At 39.9% G+C, this 21,720-nt stretch overlaps 1 protein-coding gene across 6 annotated transcripts in view; it reads left to right on the forward strand.

The window, feature by feature from the left end:
* STOX2 (storkhead box 2) overlaps window positions 1-21,720 on the forward strand; it is a 238,048-nt gene that overhangs the window by 113,763 nt on the left and 102,565 nt on the right. The window contains exon 1 of one of the 6 annotated variants that reach the window (XM_048847905.2): window positions 3,962-5,275. The exons of 2 other annotated variants lie outside the window; for them this stretch is intronic. In XM_048847905.2, coding sequence (XP_048703862.2) covers window positions 5,110-5,275 — 166 coding nt within the window. In that variant the 5' untranslated portion in view covers window positions 3,962-5,109. Of the gene's footprint in view, window positions 1-3,961; window positions 5,276-21,720 lie in introns of those variants that run through there. 3 more of the 6 variants (XM_048847907.2, XM_048847908.2, XM_048847906.2) reach the window with 3 other exon arrangements.

A 21,720-nucleotide genomic window follows, 5' to 3' on the forward strand; every position in this document is an offset into this window, starting at 1 on the left:
ACTTAGATATTGAATACAAGGAGGAGAGAGGCATAGATGGCCACTCTAATAAGGGTGCTGCAAGTGAGAGATGGCCTCTAAAACATGCTTCAGACCGACATCTAAAACATGGGGGGGGGAGAGAAGTTTGGTGTTGTGATGGTTTATTTATTTATTTTAACTGAAATCTGACTTTTGACTTTTTTCTGGGACAAATGTATTAATTTGCACTAAATTATGACATGGGCTGCATTTTTACCCTAATATACTCTGTCCCAAAGCACTAACCATGAAAAACACACGTACTCATTCAGAAGAAAAGATGTGATCTTATATTAACCATATACATTACATATTACCATGAAAACATCCTGCATCTGCTGTACCTAGAACTTATCAGGAAATTAAATGTTCAGGTTACCATGTAAGATATGTGCACTGTTCAAAGTAAAAAAAAAAAAAAAAAAAAAAAAAAGGTAAAGTAAAATGAAATTAATTGTTGTCCATGTGTTTCTCAGGCTATTAGTAAAGAATTAGAGTTAAATATTCTGCATATCAGTGGCATGAGCACACGCATCTTTGTGTTTAATAGAGCTGTTCCTTAAATCCCCACTCTTGTAAAGATTGATCTGTTGCGGGGTAGACTCTAAAATTCAACTCAGTAATTTTCAGTAGGGAATAATTATGTGGGAAGCCAATGTCAGGATCACTGCTTGTGTGGCGCTACTTGTTTGTCAGTCTGTTATTTCCCCTCTTCACTTTGGGCTTGTCTTCACTGTCTTCACTGCAATCGATGCAGCAGTGATCAATTTATCGGGTCTAGTGAAGACCTGCTAAATCGACGGCAGAGCACTCTGCAGTCGACCACAGTACTCCACCTCTCCAAGAAGAGTACGGAAAGTCAACCAGAGAGTGTCTCCTGTCGATGCAGTGCAATGAAGATAAGTCAACCTAAGCTATGTTGACTCCAGCTACGTCGACGTATCTTGGTAGTGAAGACAAGCCCTTAGTGTTATTTCTTGACCTTGTTTCCCCCCCCACCCTGTTATCACTTATTCCATTTAGACCCTTGACTCATGACTTCCTCTTTTTCCTAATGTCTTTTTTTTTTAATTTTATTTTTCATCTGTCCAGCCGTCCTTTTATTTTTAGGAGCAGTAGAATAGCAGCTCCATTCTCCTGTGCAGAAGCACATTATTATAAAGCCATAATAAAACAGACTGCCATCTAAGGCTTTGTCTAGGCTAGGAAAAAGGTTGAGTTTATGTCAGGGATAGGTAATGTGAACTGGCTAACTTTGACCTAAACTTAAACCTATTTTTCCTAATGTAGATTCAGGGAATATCTTTAGCTCAATGTTTAGCTGGTAGAGTTACAGCCTAGGATTTTGGCTATGACTTGACCTGTATCTGCACTAGGAAAAGTGGCTGAGTTTTTAGGTCACACTTAGCTAGTTTGTGTTAACTAATCCCGACCTTAACTCAGTCACTTTTCCTAGTCTACACAAAACTTAGGAGTTCTGAGGAGAGCTCTAATTATTATGGCTTCTGCTTTTAGGTTGAAAACACTGGCCAGCAAAAGCATCATATAGTTATGGGGGATGAAACCCAGACTGTTTAGTAATTGTGTACTTAAAATCTTATCTAATTTTTTTTTTAAATGAAGCTCTCGGTCATATATTTGCTGATCTTCATTTTCATGTTGCCTTCAATTCATGAAGGAGAAGCGTCAAAGGAAACATGCATCTTTGTAGCAGTACAGAAAAATGACCTGAATGTCGTCCTTTAAATTTTTACACATATTTGTTGGGCAATAAGGGTATATGGGAAAGAATCCCTCAATATTTCATTTTCAAAGCTATATGTGGAGTTTTAGTCATGTAATTCCTACTGGTGTCAAGAGGAGAGGAGCATATAAACCACAGATAATTCTTATTTGCATTGCCCAGGTAGGGAAACTGAGGCAGTGACTTGCCAAAAGCAACACAAGTCAGCTGTGAGATTTTAACTGCATATTTACTGATTCCCAATGCTCAGCTTATTCTTCCAGCCCTCAGAGTTTTAACACTATTAAAACAGTTGGAGTTGCTGTCAAAGTTACAGAACTATAATTATCTACCCTTTGAAAATGTGAAATAAGCTTTAGAAGGAAAGAGTAACTTACATTAAAGAAGTAATTTAAAGCTGAACTAATAAATTTAGTTGAGTTTTAATTTAAGAGATGTTTTAAAACGCTGCATTATAGTAAACTTCATATGACAGCATGGATTCTTCACATTTCCCATTACAAATATGTCCGCTGTAAAAGCCTCACTAAGGAGAAATTCTGTGTTTAATATATTTTTAGAAGTCTATAAATTCATACTTCAGTGAAAACCTGAGCCTAAATATTTCTTCAACAAGGCATCTGAAATTCAGATAACTGGAATTTCTGTGTTAGGATGAATATTATGTAATCTATAGAATAGGAAACTATTGGAGCATTTCCTGCTTCTTTGATATGTGGTTTTAATTGTTAATGTATATCATTTTGTTAAATTACAGGAAACAGCACTGGGGGTGCGGAGGGGAGAGGTGGATCATTTGGAATCCATCTGTGTCACAATGTAGTTCTTCATCAGGACTGGGAAGCAGCTTCCTCATGACGTGCAAGCACAGCAAAGAAAAAAAACCTTGAAAGATTGATTAGTCTGTAGGTGTGGCCGGGGTGTCTTGGGGTGTGTTTGAGTGGTGGTGAGGGGTTAACCCTTTTGGTTCCATGCAAAAAAGAAACCACTTCAATTCAGTTTACTTGAATTGGTGGTTTATAAAAGTTCATTTTAAAATAGATGTGGAGCAATCCAACAGTGGATAAACATATATTTGAAAATGGGCCTTCAGTCTAGCAGAGAGTTATAACATGATCCAATGGCTGAAAGTTGAAACTAGACAAATTCAGACTAGAAATGAGACATATTTTTTTTTAACAATGAAGGTAATTAACCACCGGAACAACTTACCAAGGGTTGTGGTGGATTCTGCATCACTGCCGGGCTTTAAATCAAGATTAGATATTTTGTCTTAAAAGACATGCCCTGGGAATTATTTTGGGGAAGTTCTATGGTCTGTGTTATACAGGAGGTCAAACTAGATGATCCTAGACTAGATCAATGCATCCGATGAAGTGAGCTGTAGCTCACGAAAGCTTATGCTCAAATAAATTGGTTAGTCTCTAAGGTGCCACTAGTACTCCTTTTCTTTTTGCGAATATAGACTAACACGGCTGCTATTCTGAAACTAGATGATCACAGTAGCCCCTGCTAGCCTTGAAATCTTGGAAGGGTCATAATTGCGTGTGAGGACTTTGAAGAAGTGAAGCACTATGGAAATGCTAAGTATTATTAAATTTTATAATACCCTTAAAATCTTTTCTAATCAGAGTGAAGTTTTTAGTTAAACTCCTAATACTGAGAATAATAGCTAAAAAGTGCACAGTTCAGAAGATCACAACTCTCACTCAAATGGGTTTTAACTCTCATGTAGCAGCAGCTTGGGTGTTTCCAGACTGGCTACAAGCTGAAATGTATCTGTTTTTGTCTTTCTGCTCCCCACCCCCACTGCATGCACTGTTGTCCTATAATGATTGGCTGTGGGACTAGAAACAGCTGTATTGAGCCTTGATTTTTAAAGAGGTTGCAGGCCTTCCTGCCGTTTAGCCAGTTGGTAGTGGTTAACAACTAGAGAAGAGAGAGCGAAGTAGCTGTTTCCATTATAGTTTCAAGCCAGCTTGATTCCTCTGCGATGGAATGTGTTTGCAGCTGTCAGATGAACCAATTCCTGCTATCCTCATTTTGACTTGCACTCTATTGGGTTTGTGCAGAGGAAGAAGTTCGGTAGCAAATATCCTTTCCAAACAAAAGATTTTCTTTCCTTCCATCTCAGGGGGGCTGGACTATCCTAAAAACACGCAGTTTTGTATGTAAATATATGCAAGCTGATTATAGGCTGGGGCACAAGCCAAGGTTTCAGTGAGCCCAAGGGTGTTTCACATTAAAATGTGAAGCCTGACAGGATCAGTGCGTCTAACTTAAGACAGCTTCTTGATTAGCATGAGACTGGGTGGCTGCCTTGTTTCCTGCCCTTCAATAGCTATTCACTGTTTTCAAGGCGGAGAACTGTTCAGCGGAGGAGCTGTGGCAACTTGAGCAGACTATACACGGTTGACTCACTGAAAGCAAATGTTTGGATTAATTTGCAGCCTCGCCTCCCAAGCCTGCAGGAGCTAGTGCATTAGAGAGGAATATACATATATCCCTTAAAACAAATAACGACACGCACAAAAGAAACAACTGGCAAACTGCTGAAGGAGGGCAAAAGACAGAGAAGCATCAGCCATTATGACCATCTGTGTTTCCTGGATTCTGCAAGAATACAGTTGCTACTTCTTGTAGGTCATATGTGAAAGATGTGTGAATGAGACACATGCACATGCAGTGTGTATGGATATGCTGTGGGTGCTGCTAACAGGAAGATTGATCGAATGATTACTGCAGCAATGGTTTAGGCTGCTTCCATGGATTCTTGGCTTGGATTCTGATAGGTGAAGAAAAATGACTTTCACTGTTATCAAAGCATCATTCTAATCCTGTGCCATTGGATATTTGACCCTGCTTTCTACAGTTCCTGGGCGCTCTGTGTTTTGGGTCGAAACCAAAGGCAGTGGGGCTTTCCTAATTTGTTTGGGTCTTTTTGTGTTCTGGCTCACACTTGACTAAGCACTCCTATGCTGAATCGAGCTATTGTTTGGGATCCTAGAGCTTTTCACGCTGCAGTCCCTTACCCCCTGACCCCCCTTGCCTGAGAAGCCACATAATGTGCCTTTCCTCCACATGAATCTGGAAGCTATAAGCTGGACTGATTGCAAATGAAGTGTAATGCATTGTGGGACGTGTGTAAAAATTGGATCATTCGAGGGGGGGAAAAAAAGGAACAGACCTGCAGTTTGCTTCATAGAAGAGGTAGTGGCAAAATGTTTGCAGATTCTACCCAAGCTGTGGCTGTGGTAGACTAATGAAACGAAGCATTGCAAGCACGCCGTGAGGCCTGACTCATGCTACTGCTGCTGGAGGATTAGACTGCAGGTAGCCTCAAAATGAAGAAGACACGGAGTACAACCTTACGGCGAGCCTGGCCTAGTTCAGATTTCTCTGACCGGGCCTCAGACCGCATGAGGTCCCGCAGTGAAAAGGACTACCGACTGCACAAACACTTCCCACCAGCTTTTATTGCCCAGGCATCACGGGGCTACATGACATCAGGTTTGTAACAGCATTTTTGTGCTTATTGCAAGGCTCAGTGTTGGGTGTTTATTTGGCTCGCCAATACTGTGTTGATAGGTAAAAGGGTATACGGTGACTGATAGCATAAGTTGTGAATAATGCAAAAAAAAAAAAAAAAAGCAGACATCCACCATTTTGTACCTCAGCAAGATTCACAGCAGGGCCCTCTCAATATGGTGTTTAAAATATATTAATAAAAAATAAAATAAATGAAAGGAAGTATTTTTCATATCTATATTTTCAGCTCAGGATAGATAAAAATGACCTGGGTGTTGTGATCAGAGCGGCCCCTTTGCTCTTGTGCTTATGAATAAGTATGTGCTGAATATTTACTATCAAACCAAACATTCCCTTTCCAACCGGTTAAGTTCAGTTATCTCAATGGGGGCATATCTATATTGCATTTTCGAAAGAAGTGCCACCTGTAATTCTGAATGCTCTTGCCCTATTCCAAGCTCGTCAGGTTTCAGAAGCATATTTCCATACAGAGAAGTGTATCCGTAGTGAAAATGAATATAAATGCTGCATTTATGTATAAAGAGTGTGTGTGTGCATGCGTGTGTATACATGTGTTTATTCATCGGTTCATTGTTTTAAACTGAGGTTGTATGGAAATAATGGACCCTGCATCAAAATGTTTGTGAATGGCAGAAAAGAAGCACAAAATGTAAAAACAGAGAGAGGCAAAAATAAGGAAGGGTTTACTCTTCAAATTAGGGTTTTATGTAATCAAAAAAGCCTCAGTATTTCTAAATGAATCTTATCAGCCATGTAATTCAGAAATTCGAGAAACACAGGAAGAATACTTGAGAGAATGCTGTGGAGGGGGGGAGAATCCTGGAAATCTTCTTTGTTGTTCTACTGCTTGATTATTGTGATCAGACAGAACATTTCATTACTATGATGTCAAATACCAATTTATCATGAAGGCACATTTTTCCTCTAAGGCTTAATTTAGATTGAGTAGGCAGATTCCTTTAAAAGGGAAAAAAGAGGAGGGAGAGGGAAAATGAAGGTATTTTACCATGCATAGTTGAAAACAGTTCCAGTCCCATCTATGTTCGAAAGGTTGAACCAAAGCTTGTGGTTTTCAGTTACATTCTTACTTTATTATCGTCCTTCCTAATAAACATGTCTCTTTTAGCCAGGAGTGGTTTCTCATGTTTTAAAAATGTCTCATGACTTTTCTGTCATTAACCCCAAAACCTAAAGGAAATAATGTGCATTATATTGCAAATCTGCCTAGATAAGAATATTGTGCTGTTTTGGCAATAGTCTTTTTGATTTTCTCTTTCATGGGACGGATCATATTTAAGGAAAATGACAAGTATAACTTATGCTTAAGCAGCTGAAGAAAGCTACAATGGTTGGTATATTTTCTGAGTGGTGATGGTGCAGCAGATTTAGAAAAGAATCTGTAAGCCAGATCTGACTCCAGCATGTACTTCTAAAGTCTAAACAGTTATTCTTTATGACTTTTCTGATATTCTTAGTTTGAGATGCACCTTGTCAGTTTTGTCTCAGACAATACTTTTAAGCTTTTCTTTTAGTATGGAAACCAGGTCTGAAGCAGAAGAATCTTTCAGTAGTGTTTCTGACAGTTGGTGGGTTTATTTATTTATTTAATATTTTTTTTAACGCAGGAGTGCAACTCAGATACATTCTTCTTGGAAACAGTCTGAATTCACAAAAGCATTATCCTGACAGGGTCTGTATGATCAAATTTGAGTCCACCTTAGGATCAAATGTATAGCTATCTGTATTTTAGAGTAGATGTCTCTGTGTGTGAGATAGGGGGTGGAAGGGTAACATTCATTATAAATGTGTTATAAAATGATCCCAAAAAGGGATGTTACAGCTATGAATATACAGATGACTGATTTCTAATGTTATAGCACAGCAATGGAGGAAGAAAAGCAGGTGTCACGTCTAGTATGAGTAATCTAGTAAAGTTATTAAAGGCATAACAAAATGGAAATGAAAACCAGAAAGATTTTTTTTTATATTAGTAGGTAGAATTTTAGCTGTAAATGTAATTGTGGCCTTTTGGTGCGTGGCTTGCTTTTTTGTTTTTGTTTTTTTTAAAAAAAGAGCCCTGTCCAATGCCCTTCCAAATAGTAGATTTGGGAGGAATGCGTACTATATCTAAGCACGTCTAGTTATTTAAAGTAATCTCTTCCTCACAGGAAATCCATAGGAAGTCTTCTTGCATAAAAGTTGTGATTCTGACTACAAATACATTCTTTGTCACCCAAAATGTTGTACAGGAGAAAGTGCCTGAAACACATAGGCTTTTCAGACTTCTGCATTCTGTTTGTCCAGTCATTTAACCTAATCACCATTAGTATTGTTGTGGTCATTTTAAATTAAATGCTGCATTGTTTGGGAGTGGGGAGAGGAGAGGGAAAGCTTGTTTTCTGGCTTGATTGCTTTAGTTCAGGGATATAAGATAGGGATAGGCAAACAAGCAAATGACTCTTTACTATGGCACTAAAAACCTTAAACAAATAAACACTGTAAATATAACTCAGAATTGTTTGTGGAAAGTCGGGTATGTACACATTATTCCTTTAAACAGTACAAAAATACTAGGTGGTGCTATGAAGAACTGTGTTACAAGTAAAGCTTTTGAAAAATGCAGTCTCTAAATGGAATCTAGTTTATTATTAAAGCAGAAGTGCAGGCTCCTAACGAGAGAAGTGACGGTGCACCATTTTTAAACAGTCTTTTCATTAGTAATGAATAAAATCCAGTTTTGAAATTTGATTTATAGTAAGAAGCATTGATGTTTAGTATTGGCATTTTCAATACCTTCAGGGCAAACTGCCCATAAGCTGTGGCAGTTATTGCAAATATGGATGAAATTTATGTGGGGAAGCCCACAAAGAGATTGGCAGATCAATGAAGAATGAATTTAAAACTATATAAATCTAGAAAAATCTCACATTTTTACTGGTGAATAATCTCTTGATGCTGGCTATCTAATCTGCTGTAATCCAGAGTTTCTTCAGGCTTCCTAGCAACCACTGGGTTCAAAGGCCATGCAGTGTGTTCATTGTTTATGTTGAATATTAATTTGCCAGTGGAAGACTGACTAAGGAAAAAAGCTTTTCTATTACTGAAGAAAAACTATAACAATAAAGCCTTTTGCCCTTGCATATGAGAGAGATTTTGAACAACTGGGTGCAATACATTTTGCACACATCACCAAAAAAGAGAGATTTTACTTTTTATATTTTTTATTGATTATTACTTAATCAAAGGGAAAATAAAGTCCTGTAAAACCCCAAGCAGACTGAAAGTTACTTAGACTCAGGAAGGGGAACTCTGAAAAACCACACAGGGTAATATATATACTTCATCAAGTGTCAGAAGCTTTTTTTTTTTAAAGAAAGTTTGTTGGGTTTTTGTTTAATCAGGAGAGATGATCCATGTGCTGTGGTCTACACAGCTGTTATATTAGGCTACCAAAATTGGATGAGATTGGCTTTTATATAGTTATAAATGAATACCATTCCAACTCTCTTTGTGCTGTTTTAATTAAAGCTTTTTGGGGTTCCAGGTAATTTACTAATTTGAGGTTGGAAAAAACCTATCCCATTTCATCATAAAGAAACAGTCTAATGTAAACAGCATGAGGGCATGTCTGAAGGACTTTAAATGAGTACCTTCTGGAACTACAGAAAGGTTACTTTCTGAGAAGTTTGCAGTTAGTTCTGAGCTCAGAAGTTAACAATAACGGCATAGTGGATGAAATTTAGCTCTGGTGTAAGTCAGTCGGTGTTCCATTATGAGCTACTATCTTTACAAAAAGTTTATTAGCGCGCCCCCCCCCCACAAAAAAAAAATTGGACAAAAAATTCAAACATTTTTTTGCCCAGTGCTAACAAATTTCGCTTCTGAAGGAAAAAGCTTGCTGCTCTCTCTGTCTTTTGGGGTTTAAATTTTGACACAAACTATAGTACTGGTTCTTCAGCTTTGTTTAACAGAGGGAGCCAGGGAGTTATTTGAGAGAATCGGAGAATCCTAGATCTTTTCTTAAGCTTGACCCTTTCAAATTAGTAATAAATGGGAGATGTCCGTAGAGGCTTGATGGTCAAAAGAATACACAAGTTACTGTAGCTGAGGGACTGCAACAATAGCGAAAGCTTGGGGGCTCGCTTCGGTGTCTCCCTTCAGTTGATTATTTGAAGATACATATACTGGCATGGAAGTTGCTGTATTGTAATTGTTAGTGAAATAAACAGCATTACATCACCTACTTTGTCTCAGCTCGAAACTAAGACACTTTCCAACTCTGCTGCTTTATAGTGATGCACTATACCAATCTCTGTGGATTCTGAAATGATCTAGATTGAGCCCATTAATGGACCAGTAAAAATCTTGAACCTGTTAATGTTACAGTTGCAGGGCCAGCTGCACCTCTGACCTCATCTCTGGTCTCTCTGGCTTCCGAACAGCAAGGTGCTTGGCCTCCATTGCAGCTTTTCTCTCTCAAACTAGTTTTTCCTCCTCTGCTGCTGAATCAGTGAACCCAGTCTGGATGGGGCCAGATTGCTCCTTTGTTCACTGCCTATACTCTTGACACCCTCTTCCTCGTTTCCCTCTGAAAGTTGTTGTCAAAGCTCCTGGCCCTACCCGTAGGTGCTGGAATTAGGGGAACTGAGGGTGCTGTTGTACCCCCTGGCTTGAAATGGTTTCCATTATATACAGGGTTTACAGTGCGGTTCAATGGCTCTCAGCACCCTCACTATAAAAATGTTTCCAGCACCCCTGGCCCTACCCATCCATTCTGTTCTCTGGAGAACCCACCTGCTCTGCAAGAGAACTGGGACCCTACTCTGTACTGGTCTGGTACCCATTCTGCCTCCGGTCAGCTTCAAACAGCAAAGTCACCAGCACTGACTTTTTCAGTTCTTTAGAAGATTCCTTTCTTTGTATAAATCTGCTAGCTAATCTTTCTTGAGCTGCTCATAGCTCATTTTTCTTATTTATCTTTTCCTAGTTTCTTCCTGAAAAGAACACAAGACATTTTTTCTCTAGATTTTTCCTTCTACAATGCTTGTTTTTACTGCTGTGCTCACTTATTGGAAATTCTCCACTGTCACCATCGTACAACACTGATACCACTATGTCACTGTTATATCGTGTATAGAGTGAACAGATGTCCTGTTTTTATAGGAACAGTCCTGATAATTGGGGCTTTGTCTTATATGGGCACCTATTACTCACCACCTCCATCCCGATTTTTCACACTTGCTATTTGGTCACCATAATCGTGTCTCTCCTACCCCTTCTCTGGTCTCTCTGAGTGCACTCCCTCAGGTCTCAGGCTTCATGCCTTCCCCTCTGGAAGGGTGAATTCTCCCACTCTTAGACCAGGTCCTAGTCTATGGTACCCTGTGTATCAAGCATGCCTGCTCAACAGGTCTGACTGGATTTGGATATCTGTGGCTCTTCCCTTCAGAAGCTTGTGACCGTTTGTGAATACAGTGACCAAAACAACCGCCTTAAACCAGAATGTTGTTTTAAATTATGCTTTGTTTTTACTGTTGATTAATAGATTTTAAAACAACAAATGGTCTACATGCATGCCTATCTATCTTAGAGTCCTAGACAGATCTGTCTAACTCAGACTCATAACCTCTGGGGGTCTAGCTCTTAGTCTGTTGTCCTTAACTCCCTCTGCCCCTATCCTTAATTGCCTTTCTTTAAAACCAGCCAAAGTTCTCATTCTCCCAGCTCACAGGCCCCAAAATATCTTTAATGAGCGCTGCAGGGGTTCGGAGCCGGTGGGGGTGGGCCCAAAGCCATGGCATCCAAATGAATGGCTCTTGCATTGTCTTTGAAGTGTTCACTGAGAAGTGTATATCTGTTTCTAAGCCACTCCAAGGTGCATTTCCTCTCAGTTCTGCTATTAAATTGACTCAATATATGCATACAGCAAATATCACAATAACCCAATCAAGATACAGACCTTCCCTTGCCCCAAGAATATAGAACACAAAGTATTCATAAATTATTACAGGTAAATAAATAAATCACAGGTAAAAACTACACTCTCTGCCTTCTTGTAAAGATTTTTCTCTCTTTAATACCCACTAAATCTCTGAAGTTGATTTGATAAACCTGGAAAAGGTGGAATATCTTGCCAGTCTGGAACTGAATATAAAACACATCTTTGCAAAACGCGTTGCATGGTGAGGGGAGATGGAGGAAGCTGAGGCTTGAGGACTCACCCTTCGTCTTGGTCCAGCCCAATGCCCTGATTAATTGTCACCACAACGAGAATTAATTCATGTACGCACTCATTTAGAAAGCACAGGGGATCAGAGGGAGGATTAAACTATCTTCTCCTGTAAAATTCTGTGTACAGTTTTAATACTGGGGCACCAGCTTTAAAAAAAAAAAAAAAAAAAAGCTGGAACTTTGCTAAGGGTATTGTGGCGTTCTTCCAAATCCAAAGGTGTATTTTTTTTTTTTTTGCAGTGTTCCACGGGGGTTTTTGTAGGCTGGCACAGGTGTGTTTCAGGTTTCCTCAGATCGTAAAAATTTGCAATTTACGTCTGTTGATAACAACGGTATCACAATCTCCTGATACCAAAATCTGTGGCCCAGTCCATGTTTCAAGGAAGCCATTTTTTCATCGGATTCGTAACGTTTTTAAATATAGTTCAAAAACCTAACTTCCTCTGAACTCTTATCTAATGTGGTTTGGCTAGCTGGAAGAGGCCAAGCAATGGTAAAAGCATGTTGAGAAACTGTGGTCAAGTTTAGGGCTTATGTGGGACAAAGGCCTAAAGTGAAGGCACACCAGGAAAATGAAGTGTGCCTGGAATTTAAAATAATATGGGATTAACTTCTCGCCTAAAGAACATTATACATAAACCAAGAGAGGATGCGGGGTGATCATTTTGTGTTACTAATTACAATCATTTAAAAATAATCAGAGTTGGATAACATCTGGTTTGAGTGGATAAATTTGCATATAGAAATGAAGGATGCCCTTTTGTTGTAAGAAATAATTGAGATGAACAATATTATATGAAGTAACTTGGGTTTAATTTCCTAAAAAATTGCACGTTTGACACTGAAAACTAAATCTCCACAATCTCACCCTGAACTCCTGTAATAGTGGGCGGTTTTTATACAAAGAGATGAAACAGGGTTATGTGGTGGCTTTTTAAAGCTACAGCAACACTGTGTACCTCTAACCATGCTCTTGCAGAAGTTTTTGTTGGCATTCTATTGGCTGAGGCCAAAGACAGTCCTGGGCTCTGAGGGAGAATGCTCCGAGACGGCAACTACAACTATGCTTTAAAAAGATCTAGCGTGTGCCCTTCTCAGGGGCTATCAATAGCCACCAGTTGGTAGCGATGAGGCCTTGGCCAATTCTCTACCATACCCACTTTGGGATGTCTAGTCAGTTAGGAATACTAACACTTTGCCACACCACATAGAATCATAGAATATCAGGGTTGGAAGGAACCTCAGGAGGTCATCTAGTTTTCAACCCCCTGCTCAAAGCAGGACCAATCCCCAATTTTTGTCCCAGATCCCTAAATGGCCCCCTCAAGGATTGAACTCACAACCCTGGGTTTAGCAGGTCAATGCTCAAACCACTGAGTTATCCCTCCCCATTGAGCTATCCGTCCTCATACTTTGTGCATAAGGACTAGGATTTTGCTGCCCCTGCACAGGGACGTTGGGAGAGGGGGAAAAGAAAGGCTCAGTGTGCCTACCCTCTTCCCCTGAGCCTGAGGGCTTCATGTGTGAGAGGCACTATGGTCCCAGTGGATAGGGCATGTGATTGGAAGTCAGAAGATGGGGTTCTATTCCCATCGGTTCCACTGGCTGGCTTTGTTACCTGGGTCAAAAAAAAAAAATTACCTATTTGTGTCTGTTTCTCTTCCCACCCTCTTCTGTTTGTCCGTTTAAAATATGTTCTTTGGTGCAAGAGCTCTTATTATGTGCTTATGCAGTGCCTCCCACAAAGGGGTCCTGATCTCAGCTGGTGATTATTGTAATATAAATAATGATGAGCAGCCAGAATATGTTCCTTAGCATGCAGAGAGAAATCGAGGTTCTGCAAATAGAATCCTTCAAATCGACTTCTGGATTCTGTGGCACACATTAGAAATTTCCATCCCTCCTTCATGCTAGCTGAAAAAGACTCCAACTTGTTCATAATACAGTACCAGCAGTAAATGATGTGGAATGACTGTTATTAAAGACTGTTATCACTTTTACCATGTCAACTAACTCTTCACAAACCAAAAATTGCTCTATTTTTCATCAAATTGTAGAAGATGTGATTCCGGTAATTTGAAAAGAGTGGGGAAGGGCTCCTATTAATTCAGCAGGAAACATTAACTCCTGGGAATCGTTGCAAATTCATAACTTATTTTAAATTTCAGTCTGCAGTTATGATTTTCCAGGAGTACCAAACAAATAGATCTTAATTCATAGATACTAAGGTCAGAAGGGACCATTATGATCATCTAGTCTGACCTCCTGCACAACGCAGGCCACAGAATCTCACCCACCCACTTTTGTGAAAAACCTCACCTATGTCTGAGCTATTGAAGTCCTCAGATCATGGTTTAAAGGCTTCAAGGAGCAGAGAATCCTCCCGCAAGTGACCTGTGCCACATGCTACAGAGGAACGCAAAAAACCTCCAGGGCCTCTTCCAATCTGCCCTGGAGGAAAATTCCTCCCCGATCCCAAATATGGCGATCAACTAAACCCTGAGCATGTGGGCAAGATTCACCAGCCAGATACTACAGAAAATTCCTGGGTAACTCAGATCCCACCCCATCTAACATCCCATCACAGGCCATTAGGCCTATTTACTCTGAATAGTTAAAGATCAATTAATTACCAAAATCATGTTATCCCATGATACCATCTCCTCCATAAACTTACTGAGTTTAATCTTAAAGCCAGATAGATCTTTTGCCCACACTGCTTCCCCTGGAAGGCTATTCCAAAACTTCTCTCCTCTGGTGGTTAGAAACCTTCATCTAATTTCAAGTCTAAACTTCCTGGTGGCCAGTTTATATTCATTTGTTCTTGTGTCCACATTGGTACTGAGCTTAAATAATTCCTCTCCCTCTCCGGTATTTATCCCTCCGATATATTTATAGAGAGCAATCATATCTCCCCTCAACCTTCTTTTAGTTAGGCTAAAGAAGCCAAGCTCCTTGAGTCTCCTTTCATAAGACAAGTTTTCCATTCCTCGGATCATCCTAGTAGCCCTTCTCTGTACCTGTTCCAGTTTGAATTCATCCCTCTTAAACATGGGAGACCAGAACTGCACACTGTATTCCAGGTGAGGTCTCACCAGTGCCTTGTATAACGGTACTAAAACCTCCTTATCCCTACTGAAATACCTCTCCTGATGCATCCCAAGACCGCATTAGCTTTTTTTCACGGCCATATCACATTGGCAGCTCATAGTCATCCTATGATTAACCAATACTCCAAGGTCCTTCTCCTCCTCTGTCACTTCTAACTGCTGCGTCCCCAGCTTATAACTAAAATTCTTGTTGTTAATCCCTAAATGTATAACCTTACACTTCTCACTATTAAATTTCATCCTGTTACTATTACTCCAGTTTACAAGGTCATCCAGATCCTTCTGTATGATGTCCCGGTCTCTCTCTAAATTGGCAATACCTTCCAGCTTTGTATCATCCTCAAACTTTATTAGCACACTCCCACTTTTTGTGCTGAGGTCAGTAATAAAAAGATTAAGATTTTTCCCAAAACTGATCCTTGAGGAACTACACTGGTAACCTCCCTCCAGCCTGACAGTTCACCTTTCAGTAGGACCCGTTGTAGTCTCCCCTTTAACCAATTCCTTATCCACCTTTCAATTTTCCTATTGATCCCCATCTTTTCCAATTTAACTAATAATTCACCAAGTGGCACGGTATCAAACGCCTTCCTGAAATCTAGGTAAATTAGATCCACTGTGTTTCCTTTGTCTAAAAAAATCTGTTACTTTCTCAAAGGAGATCAGGTTGGTTTGGCACGATCTACCTTTTGTAAAACTGTGTTGTATTAGCTGGATGATATAGGATTTGAAAGTTGAAAATAAAAGAGAATGTATTTGAATAGAAAACCAGCTATAATTTCTTATTTATATGGAGTTCTTTTTTCTTTATAGCAGTCCAGGGGACAAATTCTGGGGGATACTTAGCACCTGCATTTCCCAGTAAAATCAGGCCTTATGAACCAAAATGGATCAGGATCAGGCCCTGTATGTGAGAATTGTTCATATTTATTCTATTTCCATTCCCCCCCCCCAATGGAATAGCAAAAAGCAGGATTCTGCAGAACAGAAATAAGGTTTGGAGAGCAGAGACGGAAAAATTCTGTTTTTATCTCGTGTTTTGTATACTTCACGTTATTTTACTTAATTTTTGTTTGTGACCTGCTGAGATTGTGGGTTTGGGGGGATGTTTTAGGGCTGTATGTGACAATTAATTTGGAATAAAGTAGCATGTGCATTTATAGCGGATTAACTATTCCTGATTTACTCCATGTGGACAGTCTTATTCTGGAATAAAAGTGTTTTATTCCTAATTAGCTCTAATCCACTGTTAATGATCTTGAATATTAAATCAAGAGGGCACCAGTATGACTGTATCAATGGAACAAAGTTCTTTTGAAGTGGACATCCTTCCTCCCATCACTTACCATGTTCAAGCCTCACAAGGGCAGTTACTGTTTTGATTGAAAGAAGAAAAGGAGTACTTGTGGCACCTTAGAGACTAACAAATTTGTTTGAGCATAAACTTTTGTGAGCTACAGCTCACTTCATCGGATGCATGCAGTGGAAAATATAGTAGGGGGATTTTATATACATGGAGAACATGAAACAATGGGTGTTACCATACACACTGTAACGAGAGTGATCAGGTAAGGTGAGCGATTACCAGCAGGAGAGAAAAAAAAACTTTTGTAGTGATGATCAAGGTGGGCCATTTCCAGCAGTTGACAAGAATGTGTGAGGAACAGTGGGTGGGAATAAACATGGGGAAATAGTTTTACTTTGTGTAATGACACATCCATTCCCAGTCTTTATTCAAGCCTAATTTAATGGTGTCCAGTTTGCAAATTAATTCCAATTCAGCAGTCTCTCTTTGGAGTCTGTTTTTGAAGGTTTTTTTTGTTGTAATATTGCCACTTCTAGATCTGTAATCAAGTGACCTGAGAGATTGACTGGTTTTTGAATGTTATAATTCTTGGCATCTGATTTTTGTCCATTTATTCTTTTACGTAGACTGTCCGGTTTGGCCATTGTACATGGCAGAGGGGCATGGCTGGCATATGATGGAATATATTACATTGGTAATGTGCAGGTGAACGAGCCTCTGATAGTGTGGCTGATGTGATTAGGCCCTGTGATGATGTCCCCTGAATAGATATGTGGACACAGTTGGCAGTGGGCTTTATTTTTCCCCCCTACTGTTCCTCACATGTTCTTGTCAACTCTTGGAAATGGCCCACCTTGATTATCACTACAAAAGGTTTTTTTCTCTCCTTCTGGTAATACTCACCTTACCTGATCACTCTCCTTCTGGTAATACTCACCTTACCTGATCACTCTCGTTACAGTGTGCATGGTAACACCCATTGTTTCATGTTCTCTGTGTATATAAAAATCTCCCTACTGTGTTTTCCACTGCATGCACCCGATGAAGTGAGCTGTAGCTCACGAAAGCTTATGCTCAAATAAATTTGTTAGTCTCTAAGGTGCCAAAAGTACTCCTTTTCTTTTTGCGGATACAGACTAATATGGCTGCTACTCTGAAAGCTGGTTTGATTGAGATGCTCAAGGTGAAGCAATTTGAGACTCTCTTCTTGATCTATCCTGCAGGATGGTATGTTCCTCAGGGCAGAGACATGCTAGCTTGGTTGTGAAGCATCTACTACACTTTGGGGTACTGGGTAAATCCCACCCATTGCAAGAGCCACTAAGGGGAAACTTTTGGTGATAGTTAAACATTTTCATTTTGTTTTTTCTGTTTTCATTTCCTTCCCAAGCAGGATCAGTTAAAAATAAATTAACCTTTGTGGAAAAGTTTGGTCTCTAAAATTTCAGGCAGTAAAGACTTTAATAGACAATTTAAAAGTATTGATTTAATGTTGGCCTGGCAAAGCCAAAGATCTTTACGAAAGATCTGAGTTCATCACAATCCATTTCTTGGAAGTCTATATTATCTAAGCTAATTTGCATGCGTTCTTAACGTTGTTTTCATTCCTTCCCCACCCCCATTTCCTTACAATTTTCCTGCTGATGGCCTGTGACCTAGTTTCAGAAAAATGAACTTCTGACCATATGAGAGAACATTCCAAATACCATAAATTGGATTGCTTCACTTTGTCTTATGTACATAACTTTGTTGTGATGCTCATTTTGCCTGTCAAAAAATTATACGGCATTTTAGATTGAAATATCAATCTCGTTGTTATAGTAAGGCTTGGCAGAATTTGATTTTTATTTTTTATAGTTTTTGACATTTTATTATTGAGCATTTATTTAAAGTTTCACAGTTGCAGGAATTTCTGAGGGGGTCAGACAATCAAGGGTGTCAGACAATAATTATCTAATGGCAGTAGATGTTGAGATTCAAAAAGTTAAAGCTTTTTAACTGTTAAATACACAAATTGTGTATTTTGACATGTGATGTTGACAAAGTAAGTATCCTTAAATCAGTTCTCAAGCAGCATTTTTCTTATTTTGCCTGTCTGTAAATTTTGATTATCATCAATGGAAATATTTTTGTTGGTTTGTGTGTGTGCAGGGAAATCAGTGTTTATCAACATTTACAGATAAATATTGAATCCTTCCAAGCCTATAGATACTAAATTCTGTTCCCCTGATTATCAGCTGGGAATTTGTATTCTTCGATATTGTGATGACCTTGCTCTACCATCCATAAGCCTGTGTATAAATAATATTTTGGTCTGGGGTGAAACTGAAGTATTTTTAAAAGATTTCCCTCTGATCAGAGTTTTTAGGAGTGAGAGCTGCATAGCTGGGGGGGGGGGGGGGGGGAATTAAAGCTGCAGAGAATAGTTTAGTGGCCTAAACATCAAGTCTGAAATACCTGCAATGCCAGGTTCAAATCCAATGCTTCTGCACTTCCCTTTGGAAGGTCGTGGGTAGATACACCAATTAGTAAAGGTACAATAAAGTCCTCAGTTACAGCTCAGCCCAAGGTCCGATTCTCAATTTTGATTTTATTAACACAAAGGTTCAAACCAAGAACTAAGTATGAGATAGAATTAGGTTCCCTGCCTCATCGTAACCCTTAATATGCTGGGGCTTAAGCAGAAAGGCCCCTTCCCATTGATTTGGCATCAGCCCACCTTCTGTACTGATGGGGAGTGGATCAGCAAGAAGGTCTGTGCTCAGTGGCTCCTGTGCAGTAGCTTGTATGACGCTACAGGCCTTGGAACACTGCAGATCAACTTGAGCCTTGGAGTTGGGAGTGCAAAAGTCCCTTCCCTGACCAAAGGCCGTCACCCCTTGCCAAGTTTTAAGTCCCTGCATGGGTTAGAAGTTAGAACTTTTCAAAGAGAACATCACCAAAAATTTTTAATAGGCCCAAAGCAACATATTTTACCCTAACTTTGTTCTCAAAAACATATGAACTATTTTGGCTGAAATTAAATTAAAAAAAAGTAGTGAACGCTGAACATGGAAAATTTCACCACAAGTGGTTTAAGTTTGGAAAAGTTATAAGCAACTGAAAACAGGGTCTTACAATGGCAAGTGTCAGGTAGCCTTAATAATAGGTAGTGCTACGAGGCCTGCCTGTAATATATATTTATTTCCATTATAAATAAATATTTTATGTATTATATTTATCACAATGGAAATGGTGACAAATTCTAAGAAGGGCCTAAGAGTTAGACCCTGATCATTGCAGAGGGACCCTCATGCCTATGTGGGGTCCCATGGAGTCAGTGGAGCTCTCAACAAATGTAGGGGTCTCTCTCTTGGAACAAATAGTAGGACTGGAGTTGGTTCCCATAGAGGAGCTTATCGTAAAAAGTAAGTCTGGTTGGAAAAGTTTGACAAAAAACAAAAGCAAATGTTTTCATGAATAGTTTTTCTCTGTTTTCCAACCGCTCTACTAAATTTCTAGCAACATATTTTCTTTGGAATTTTTTTCCCTTTATTTAATTCAAATTTAGCTTCAATCTAATGAATTAAATTAGTCTAATAAATGTGATCCGATAGCCCCTAATATAAAATTCAGGCATCTTTTGGAAATTATTTTTTTTAAACATGTCCTTAAATATCTGTTTACACAAGAGACTGAAACAGCTATGTAAATAATGCTCATTTTAAAACCATATGCAGTAGCTGTTCGTCAGCTCTATAATCTGCCGTATTGGCCTATTTATCATTTTAAAAATATATTTTAAGAAAATGTATTCAATCACATACATTGCAAAATCTGGATGTGTTTGGTTTCATTTTCAGTAATAATGTGTGAGGGCTCTTAGGACTAATTTCTTCCTCTTTGATAAGAAAAGCAAGCAAGTAAAATCATGGCTGACTTGTAACTAAGAGTATGTCTTCACTACCAACATTAAAGTGCTGCAGGTTTACAAAAAACCACACCCATGTGGGGACTACCTGCCAGCGCTGGGAGCACGGTCTACACTGCCACTTTACAGCACTGAAACATGCAGCACTCAGGGGCGTGTTTTTTCACACCCCTGAGTGAGAAAGTTGCAGTGCTGTAAAGTGGCAATGTAGACCAGGCCTAGGAAGCATACTGCATCCCTTCTGTTGCCCCACCTGTATACCTTAGCCTTCTCTTCTACACATGCACCTTGTGTCCTTCCTGATGGTGGTAAAAGCTAATGAGGGGTGTTAATACAGCTTGGAACAGAACACCTGAGTAGCTTTCCACTCAAATTCAGAAGGCTTGCTTTTGGAGAAGTACTTGTGGCACCTTAGACACTAACAAATTTATCTGGGCATAAGCTTTCGTGGGCTAAAACCCTCTTCATCAGGGGCAAGTATCAGAGGGGTAGCAGTGTTTAGTCTGGATGTGTAAAAGCAGCAAAGAGTCCCGTGGGTCTATAAGGTGCCACAGGACTCTTTGCCGCTTCATCAGGAGGGTCATTCATAGAATCATCATAGAATCATAGAATATCAGGGTTGGAAGGGACCCCAGAAGATCATCTAGTCCAACCCCCTGCTCGAAGCAAGACCAATTCCCAGTTAAATCATCCCTGCCAGGGCTTTGTCAAGCCTGATCTTATAAACCTCTAAGGAAGGAGATTCTACCACCTCCCTAGGTAACGCATTCCAGTGTTTCACCACCCTCATAGTGAAAAAGTTTTTCCTAATATCCAATCTAAACCTCCCCCACTGCAACTTGAGACCATTACTCCTCGTTCTGTCATCTGCTACCATTGAGAACAGTCTAGAGCCATCCTCTTTGGAACCCCCTTTCAGGTAGTTGAAAGCAGCTATCAAATCCCCCCTCATTCTTCTCTTCTGCAGACTAAACAGTCCCAGCTCCCTCAGCCTCTCCTCATAAGTCATGTGTTCTAGACCCCTAATCATTTTTGTTGCCCTTCGCTGGACTCTCTCCAATTTATCCACATCCTTCTTGTAGTGTGGGGCCCAAAACTGGACACAGTACTCCAGATGAGGCCTCACCAATGTCGAATAGAGGGGAACGATCACGTCCCTCGATCTGCTCGCTATGCCCCTACTTATACATCCCAAAATGCCATTGGCCTTCTTGGCAACAAGGGCACACTGCTGACTCATATCCAGCTTCTCGTCCACTGTCACCCCTAGGTCCTTTTCCGCAGAACTGCTGCCTAGCCATTCGGTCCCTAGTCTGTAGTGGTGCATTGGATTCTTCCGTCCTAAGTGCAGGACCCTGCACTTATCCTTATTGAACCTCATCAGATTTCTTTTGGCCCAATCCTCCAATTTGTCTAGGTCCTTCTGTATCCTATCCCTCCCCTCCAGCGTATCTACCACTCCTCCCAGTTTAGTATCATCCGCAAATTTGCTGAGAGTGCAATCTACACCATCCTCCAGATCATTTATGAAGATATTGAACAAAACCGGCCCCAGGACCGACCCCTGGGGCACTCCACTTGACACCGGCTGCCAACTAGACATGGAGCCATTGATCACTACCTGTTGAGCCCGATAATCTAGCCAGCTTTCTACCCACCTTATAGTGCATTCATCCAGCCCATACTTCCTTAACTTGCTGACAAGAATACTGTGGGAGACCGTGTCAAAAGCTTTGCTAAAGTCAAGAAACAATACATCCACTGCTTTCCCTTCATCCACAGAACCAGTAATCTCATCATAAAAGGCGATTAGATTAGTCAGTGGACAGATAGAGAAACTGAGGCAGGG

This window comes from Caretta caretta, chromosome 4 (assembly GCF_965140235.1).
Source record: "Caretta caretta isolate rCarCar2 chromosome 4, rCarCar1.hap1, whole genome shotgun sequence".
Classification (NCBI taxonomy): Eukaryota; Metazoa; Chordata; order Testudines; family Cheloniidae; genus Caretta; species Caretta caretta.